At 40.9% G+C, this 9,840-nt stretch overlaps 1 protein-coding gene across 1 annotated transcript; it reads right to left on the reverse strand.

The window, feature by feature from the left end:
- Positions 1 to 314: 314 nt before the first annotated feature.
- LOC129861041 (cytosolic sulfotransferase 3-like) lies at positions 315 to 5,701 on the reverse strand. Its single transcript, XM_055932086.1, has 8 exons — positions 5,471 to 5,701; positions 2,603 to 2,741; positions 2,303 to 2,431; positions 1,805 to 1,905; positions 1,275 to 1,401; positions 1,025 to 1,122; positions 684 to 858; positions 315 to 581 (listed from the first exon to the last, which is right to left on the reverse strand). The coding sequence occupies exons 1-8, from the start codon at positions 5,477 to 5,479 to the stop codon at positions 469 to 471; spliced, it is 891 nt and encodes a 296-aa protein (XP_055788061.1). The 5' UTR covers positions 5,480 to 5,701; the 3' UTR covers positions 315 to 468.
- Between the last annotated feature and the right edge of the window lie 4,139 nt (positions 5,702 to 9,840).

The raw sequence follows: 9,840 nt of genomic DNA on the forward strand, positions 1-9,840 counted from the left end.
GCAGTCAGTCTCTCCTAAACTCTTAGCCAAGAGAGACTGGCATGCATAGGTGTACATCAATAGGACTTTGATAATAATATTTTGCTGATTCATTTTGTCCCTCTAGTATTTATTTTGTTTATATTTTATTTTCACTCTCTCTATTTCTGTTTTTAACTTAACGACCATGTCTCATTTTGTGTTTACGCTCTTCCTCTTTTGGTTAGTTTATTTAATGTAATAACTTGTTCTCAACTCAATTATCAGCTATAATTGTAAAGTTACATGAGCATACAGTGTGTTTGTGTATATAACTAAACAAACCATTGTTGACATTGTGCATGTCTATCATTTGACTTTATCTCAAAGTAAGACATCATTCGCTCTCTTATTTATACAGTAGAGATAGTATCAGCATATTGTACATTTCAGCACCATGACTCCAGCAGAGCTGAGATGCATATGCACCAGTCAACCTGATCACAACCCCTAGACTACAGTGCGGAACTGTACGGTGGTGTTCTTCATCTTCTTCTTATAGTCTTCATCAAACTGTTCACTCTGGGCCACAGTGAAATGGTTCTTCCAGTCACCAACCTTTCCTGGAGACAGACAGAGGGTGCGTGAGCGGATTTTTTTTTGTTGAGGCAGAGAGAAAGACTGACAGAGAGAGAAAGGCGTAGGGGAGAAATAGAGAGGTCAACCTTTTCGCATGAATGGAGAGATCTTGAAATCCATGACTGGGATGTTGGAGTAGTTGGCCATGCTGTTCTTCTTCATTGTATCAAACTGCACTCCTCCTCTCACCCTCTCCTTCTCCTCTGCTGAAGGAGACAACCCTAGGAAGGAGCACAGCCTGTCCAGCTCTCTCCCCGTATCCTGCAGGAAAACACACTGGACACTGTACTCTTCCTCACTGAAAGCTAATGCTAGAGATGATCAATATAACACTGATATACACGCTGCCTTTATGTACGTTAATGTGCTACATAATCTGCAAAGAGGTCAGCACCTTTATGGCACAGGAGGTAGTTGTTCTACTCACCTCAACCATATCCTCATAGAAAACGTAGTGGAGTTTTGAGTGAGTCTCTTTCCTCTCCCACCAGCCAGTCACATGGTCATACCAGGGACCAAACACCACTGAGGGAAAAAGCCATGTGGACATGAGACAATGTTAGCGAGATATACATACTCAGGAAAGAATCACAGCATCAGTACTCTCCCTCTTACTCATTATAATTTATTTGTTCACTTACTCTTTCATTCACTCGTTCATTCTCTCCTTCACTCACTCTTTCCATCCATGAATCTCTGTAAGAAGTTGTTCCAGTCTCCTGGCTCTGGGTCGGCCTGGTTCATGCGGTCAAAGTGGAAATAAGACACTGCATTGTCCTTGGCATTACGGGCCACATACACTATCTGCAGAGAGAGAAATCATCGCAGTTACAACATTAATTGATGTAAGTGTATATCATTTAAAACAAACAACACAAAATGAAATGGAAATGCGAAAAATGAGGACAATAAAAACTGTTTACAAAGACTGGGTTTCTATAGAGTTTTCACAGTCCACAAGGAGTCCCAAGCTGGTTCTTGAGAGGTTTGAGATCGTTAGTGTACTGTGTAATGCTATGCTGCCCTCCATTGGGGATTCACACAAATTGCGTCATTAATTAAGTTCACTTACTGGTCAAAAAGCAGCAAAGGAGGTTTGAGGATGCATAAATGTTAACCATATGCTACACCAGCAGACATGAGTGGAGTCATATTCAGAGACTACACAGACAACAAGCAGAGAGAGAGAAATTTACATATAATGTACCCTGCAGTTCTGCTCCCAGAAGGACTTGGGCACCAACTGGACTGGGAGGTGAGTCTTGATGAGGCGAGGAGAGGTGGATAACTTGTCTGCCAGCTCCGTTCCTATGTGTACAGAGGGGTGGGGATCTGAATAGGTTACTTTTTGGAGGTAAGGATGACTTAACAGTAAAACTGCTTATTGTCATGTAGCTGTAATATGTGATTAGCATAACTTCTCACAGTATAAGATTTCAAGCCATAAAAATGATCCCTCAACTTTGTGTCAGTTAAAAGCCTGTTGATAAGGACTTTGGTATAGTGCATGGTGTTTTCCAGATTCTGTATTCAAGTTTGTCAAAGATTTGATCTACACAGACTCGGATGTGTCTTTTAAGTGCAGAGTCATTGTCAGCTGATCAGTTATTTATTTGGAGTACACAGTGCCCTTCACACTTTATTGATGTGTAGTCAAGATAAAGGCTTCACAGTGTGTAGAGTTATATCAGGGTTGTATTCTAACCTGGAGGGAGAATATGGAAGTCACTCTCCAGGAATGGCACTCTCTCATAGATAGGCAGTGAAGTCTGACGCTCAGGGGCTGTCTGACCAAAATACAGCAGGTCTAGAATGTAGGAGACCCATGTGGTACCTGGGAGAGAGAAAGGGGGAGGGAAGATGGAGAAATGGGGAGAGAGAAAGAGGGCGGATAGAAGATGGAGAAATGGGGAGAGAGAAAGAGGGAGAGAGAGACATGTCAACGAGCTGCGTCTCTGGTCATCCATTTATCCCTACAAAATGTTGGCAACACACAAACACAGACCTGCTTTGGGGTAAGTGGCGATGAGGATATCATCTGGCCTGGCCTGGAAGTTTTGTATGTTCTCCCAGTTGTCAGTGAAATAGTGGATCATGGAGAGTCCATGGAAGTCAAAGAGTTTTGGTCGAGGTGGCAGCTCCATCTGTAACAACAACACATTCCACCACTGATCAGAGAGATATTATCAGGGAGAGTTACAATAATCAACTATTCACTAATATTCTTGCTTCATTCAAGGATATTCTCCAGGTGACAAGAGATCACAGTTTCAACATATAATTCCTTGCCAGTTCTTGTCAAAAGACAAAGTACAGAAAATTATAGACTGCATACAGTCATGATGACTTTGTAAAGTACAACTAGCTGACTAGGACCACAAGGTTCTATCTGCATTTGTTCAAATGTTGTTGTCTGCATAGCTTTGTTTTATTCAATGTTCTCTACCAAGATAGTGGTCTAAATACGCCAATTCATGTTGTTATGTTCAAAAGAGTACTAGAAAAAAATAGTTGACAGTAACAACAGACAAGAAGCAGGTCCAGGGTGTGGATTTAATAAAAGACATGAACAAAACAAGAACAGCGTCTGGACAGGAGAAACATAACATCAATGATGACTGGGAATGAAACTGAAGAAGTGACAGATATAGGGGAGGTAAATGACGTGATGGAGTCCAGGTGAGTCCCATAATTAAGCACACGTAACGATGGTGGCAGGTGTGCATAATGAGGAGTGAACTGGTGACCTCTAGCACCGGAGAGGGGAAGCAGGAGCAGACTTGACACTGACACTATTTGGAACTTTAAAGCCAAATATCTCAGAATCATCCTTTTGCAGATAGAACCTCATGGTCCCAAGTTCTCACATTCTCAAACATAATGTTCCTGACATGTGATCCATAAAAATAGGTTTAAAATAGGCAATTTTATGCTGTCTCTGGAAAAGTAAGAAGCTGGTTATGTTACATTAAGGGGAAAGGCCTGCAGGTTTCCTGACATAGCATATTGTCTTTACAGGTAGATTTATTTGGGTAAAAAATGTATCTGTACACACTTCAAAACAAGCACAAGCGCTATGGGATCTATTTAGACTTGGGAAATTAGGCATTTCTTACACACACCTTTCCTACACATTTCTCAGGAGTTGGTATTCAGACTTACCTTATGCAGGTGCGTAACGGGCTTTGCAGGCGTGGTTACTTTGTGATCACTGAATAAATGTAATTCAACTTCTGAAAACCCTCCCACTTGCTGGCTAACAAATTTTCGATTGGAGTTTTCATTCAGTAGTGTTTTCACTGCATTTATCTAAAGCCATCCCTTTAAATTTGGTGTACCTTTCATTTGAATTTTCTTGAAAGACTAGAATATATGGAGAGAATGGTTCAGAATATTAGGGGATCAATGAAAGAAAGACATGTAGGCCTACATACACACATATTCATCTCCTTTCAGCCCCAAATGGAAGATTTAAAAATATAATTTTTTATTTACGGTTGGGAAAGTATTTGAATAATACAAAAACTGCTTTCGATAGTCTTTTCGCACAAAATATATTGCCAAATAAAAAATACAGTCATCAAAAAGAAAGGAGGACCAAGGCACTCTTCATATAATTAATTAAAATGCCTTTATTAGTATGGCATGTTCAATAGAAACAAAGTTTTAAAAATCGACGCGTTTCGGCTGCATGGCTTTCGTCGGGGAGTACAAAAAAAAAGGAATACAATGTCCTCTTTTAAACAGCTTTTCCAATTAGCCCTAATGGTACAATGAAAACATTTTAGAAATCAAGAATCAACTCGGTAGGGTTGGCAATATCCTATCATTTGCGTATGGCTTCAGAAGCCTATTGGTTGGGTCTCCAAATGTCATCCTTGCAAGTTATAAAGCCAGCATTTCATAAACTTCACTGTGGAAAAAGTGATGTGTTGATATGCTTCAGTTTACTGCCATATAACTAGATTCACGTTTGTCTCCAGCAATCATGTGGTAAAATAGATTTAAAACAATTGTTATTTACAATCCCCTTACCCAAACGGCTTACCCATTTATCTAGCTCTTATCAATAGCTCTTACCAATTTTTAAAATACAGTGCATAGGGAATGGTGTTATTTCTATCAGGGAAAAGGAAAGCAGATGTAGTTCTACTTATTAATCGTTTCATCTCGTAAAGGTGGTGGAATTATGAGGGAATTAAGTCAAGGTCAGAATACGGCTTGTGTGTAGACACACCTCCGCCACACCTTCATTTCTTTCATCTCCACCCCAAACAAATAGCGGGTGAATAGCATGCTATTCTCATGCTTCTTTTACCCCCTTTTTCTCTCCATTTTCGTGGTATCCAGTTGGTAGTTACAGTCTTGTCTCATCGCTGCAACTCCCATATGGACTCCTGAGATGCGAAGGTCGAGAGCCGTACGTCCTCGGAAACACTTAACTCAGGTCGGGATTCCTTCATTCAGATTTAGGCATGTAAAACCTTTGTCAGTCTCATGGAATAGTTGGAACAGGTCAGGCAACAATCTCTTCGAGTCTATCGTATAGTAAATTGTACATTTGAATACATTTCATGATATTTGCATTGGTGTCAGTAAAAACTTTGAATAACTTAAACAACTTTCTGCTTCATAACAACTTCCTTTTGACCCTTAATGAACTTAATGTTTATTCATGTTAAATTACAAAGCCATCATGCACAAATACACAATAGAAATCAATCTGCAGTAAGACAACCCAATTTCTGAGCAGAGAAAATAAAAAATGTCAGTCACATTACACTCAAAATGTTGAAAGATGTAAATAAAATCATAAGATATATCAGCTACTGGCACAGAACAATTGACAACAAAAAAAAAGCTACAGACTCACATTTTCCATGTTGAAAGGAATTCAGTAGTATCCTGTTTGGCCAGTCTTCTCAGTCTCTTCTTGTCTCTGTCCAAGCGTTCCTTCTCTTTCTCCTTCCCCTGTTCCTTTCTCTTCCCTCACTACAGGCAAAACAAATTCTCTCCTGCTTTCGTTTAGATTTTCCATCCCAGCTTCACATTCGTATCCTACCTCCACTCCTTGTTACATAAGTTCAGAACTCTCTATCTCACTCTCTGGTTACTGCAATCACAGTGACATCACAGATGTATTATGTCAAGCCACCCCTCCATATCCTTCCCTTTTATTCCCATGTTAGCGACCACCCTCCTTCTGCTTCACATGCACATATACACTTGCTCTAATACTTCTTTCTTCGAATGGGTTCTAACTCTTCTTTCCAGTGTGTGGGTTGGATTTTCTTTTGTGAACACATGTATGTGTGTATTAGCACTCCTCTCATGATTTATATCATGAACGGGGTAAGGTTACTATGTCATAAAGCAACTCACTTCAATAAACCCACATGACCCTGAAAACTGGTTTTCACATGAGGGTTTCTGCTCTTTCAAAGCTCCCTAGCACCAGAACAATATGTTGTCAAAGACACTGGAGAATACCCATCCTCTCAGTCCTTGATTTATTCCACCCCGGCTCTGATTGGTCAGCATGCCTACCACTTTGAAGATGCAAAATATTTTTAATTATGAAACAAACAAGAAATCAGACAAAAAAACTGAAAACTTGAGCGTGCTTAACTATTCACCCAACATTTTGCTGCAAGTACAGCTGCAAGTCTCTTGGGGTATGTCTCTATAAGCTTGGCACATCTAGCCTCTGGGATTTTTGCCCATTCTTCAAGGCAAAACTGCTCCAGCTCCTTCAAGTTGGATGGGTTTTGCTGGTGTACAGCAATCTTTAAGTCATACCACAGATTCTCAATTGGATTGAGGTCTGGCATTTACTAGGCCATTCCAAGACATTTAAATGTTTCCCCTTAAACCACTCAAGTGTTGCTTTAGCAGTATGCTTAGGGTCATTGTCCTGCTGGAAGGTGAACCTCCGTCCAAGTCTCAAATCTCTGGAAGACTGAAACAGGTTTCCCTCAAGAATTTACCTGTATTTAGCACCATCCATCATTCCTTCAATTCTGACCAGTTTCCTAGTACCTGCTGATGAAAAACATCCCCACAGCATGATGCTGCCACCACCATCCTTCAATGTGGGGATGATGTTCTTGGGATGATGAGAGGTGTTGGGTTTGTGCCAGACATAGCGTGTTCCTAACCAGAGACCTTCTTCCACATGTTTGGGGAGTCTCCCACATGCCTTTTGGCGAACACCAAACGTGTTTGCTTATTTTTTTCTTTAAGCAATGGCTTTTTTTCTGGACACTCTTCCATAAAGCCCAGCTCTGTGGAGTGTATGGCTTAAAGTGGTCCTATGGACAGATACTCCAATCTCCACTGTGGAACTTTGCAGCTCCTTCAGGGTTATCTTTGGTCTCTTTGTTGCCTCTCTGATTAATGCCCTCCTTGCCTGGTCTGTGAGTTTAGGTGGGCAGCCCTCTCTTGGCAGGTTTGTTGTGGTGCCATATTCTTTCCATTTTTTATAATGGATTTAATGGTGCTCTGTGGGATGCTCAAAGTTTCGGAGATTTTTTATAACCCAACCCTGATCTGTACTTCTCCACAACTTTGTCCCTGACCTGTTTGGAGAGCTCCTTGATCTTCATGGTGCCGCTTGCTTGGTGGTTCCCCTTGCTTAGTGGTGTTGCAGACTCTGGGACCTTTCAGAACAGGTTATCTGTGAGATCATACTGAGATCATGTGACAGATCATGTGACACTTAGATTGCACACAGGTGGACTTTATTTAACTAATTATGTGACTTCTGAAGGTAATTGATTGCACCAGATCTTATTTAGGGGCTTCATAGCAAAGGGGGTGAATACAAATGCACACACCACTTTTCTGTTTTTTTTTTTTTTTATTTTTTTTTTAAAACTAGTATTTATTTTCATTTCACTTCACCAATTTGGACTATTTTGTGTACATCCATTACATGAAATCCAAATAAAATCATTTTAAATTACAGGTTGTAATGCAACAAAATAGGACAAACGCCAAGGGGGATGAATACTTTTGCAAGGCACTGTAGGTCACAACTGGATCTCAGGGAATGAGGGAATGTAGACGACAGGAGATTTCACCTCTCTTAGGGGTCCCTCAGTCTCTTCCTCTTGGCTATTCAGCCCACAGTGACATGGCGCCTCCTAGCCAACACAACCATAGCTTGGCTTTTCCTCTTGGCCTTTCGGCCCACAAGTCCCCACAGGAGGGTGCAGATGCTCCCTGCGCAATTGACGGTGAACGTCTTGACAAAATCGTCTAAAGCTTCCGTATCTTTTACCCAGGGGCGAAAATCTGAGATCAACCTTGGAGGGGACAATTACATTAAATTTTCTCAAGAGCAATTCCTGAGGGGGACACCAAAAGTAGTGCTGTAACACATAGCATACGTTGTTAAATGTATATTGAGGAACCATAATTCCTACAACTGGATAATTGATAGGTACAGTAGTTAACTGAAGGGTTTTCCCAACTTGTTCAAATGTTTAAATCATTATAATTCTACTACTAATAATAGTTATAGCAGTGCTCCTTACCAGTCCAGTATGTATGCAGGTATTCGTACTTACAACCAGCAATATCAAGAAAGGTCAGTAGGTGACAATGGTACTGTACACTGTATGGGTGTAGTTTTCATAAATACAATGAACATGGTGTGATCACATCTAAAAGAATCTCCATTGAGAACCATCACAAAGTTGGTCTCCGTATTGAATTGACCTTTTAATTGCACTTTTTCTGATACATTTATATAGTCATTAAATATGTCCACCTGGCCTGAGTCTACAATATCTTTGCAAGAACAAAAAGCATAAAATAAGTAGTTCTAAAAGCAAAATAACTACTTCAATGAAAAACCCAAATAAATCAAACAAAATATCCTTCTGTCAGTGTTGACTCTTCAAACAGCAGCTATGGACAAGTATGTCGCACAAAGTAGGCCATTTTAAATAAAATAACATGAAATAAATCATTTGTAAGTGTCCTGAAAACTACTAAACAAAAGAACAAATATCAATTACACCAGGGGTTCTCAAACAGGGGTCCATGGACTAATTGCAAGGGGTCCGTGAAATAAAAAAGTGTAATGAATGTAGTCAGTACCACAAGGTTTCCAGTAAGTTTACATATAATATAGAGGGGGTGGAGGTCCCTGAGGACTGCTCAAAACCTTGCCTGCCTTGCCTCAAAATATGCAGGGGTTCCAGTACCCCAAAAAGGTTGAGAACCACTGCTATACACACTACTGAACAAAAGAACCGAGCATATGTTTGCGGGTTTCCTCAACAACACATCAGTTGGCACTTTCGCAATGCCCTCGCCTGTTGTCTCCGACACCCTGTATAGCCCAATAAACTCCTTGTGAGGGACATGGTCATGGTCAACATAACGCAGACAGACACTCTCCTGTTCAGCACCAAAGACATCTTGAGTACCATCAACAATTAATGAAAATTGTACAATCGGAAGAGACCTAATCTCAGCTGCAATGCCTCGAATGACTATTGGCCATGATGTTCAGAATTTCATTCTGTGCTTTGGGGCCTGTGTACATTGTGGTACGCTCTGTTAACCACTTCAGTAAAATGGGATCATCCTCTTCTGCCCTAAGTTTCAAAATCTGGTATAAATTCCCACTGTCATCCGTGTGGCCTCTAAAGGCTTGTCCCCGTCTTACTACATGCCGCACCGAACTAACAATTTTCATCAAGCAATGCCTTGCGTCATCCAGCTGTTTAACCCACGCGCTGGACATAACTGGACACTGATTGGATTTAGCTGGTGTGCTGTTACAATTACAAAGTGGCGGTGGGTTTGGCAATTTTGATGTGCTGTGAATTTTTCAATGCCTTTTCTCCAGTTCCTAAATCCTGCACTAATGAAGGCAGCATCAGCTCTTTGGCCAAAGGATGGCTGGCTTGAAAACCCTTGGCTACAGTGAAAACACAACACTCCTTTTATTGATGGATTATAATGTAGCCAGGGGAAATCGCAAAACCATCTCTCTTGAAACGTCAACACTCTGTTGGCAAGAGTTTGCGGTTCTATAAATTGTGGGTGTGGCTGATATGGTTTTGTGCCATCACTGTGGTAACTGGACAATGCTGTGCCACTGTCCCCTATACTGGTGCTGCTGGCAACAAGGGTGACACTTGGTCCTGCCGTGGCTGTGACACTGTCCTCTGAAGTCTCTCTTCCTGGCTCTTTCCCTTTCACCCCCCTAACTGACTCAGCCGGTCT

This window comes from Salvelinus fontinalis, chromosome 8 (assembly GCF_029448725.1).
Source record: "Salvelinus fontinalis isolate EN_2023a chromosome 8, ASM2944872v1, whole genome shotgun sequence".
In the NCBI taxonomy this organism is placed as follows: domain Eukaryota; kingdom Metazoa; phylum Chordata; class Actinopteri; order Salmoniformes; family Salmonidae; genus Salvelinus; species Salvelinus fontinalis.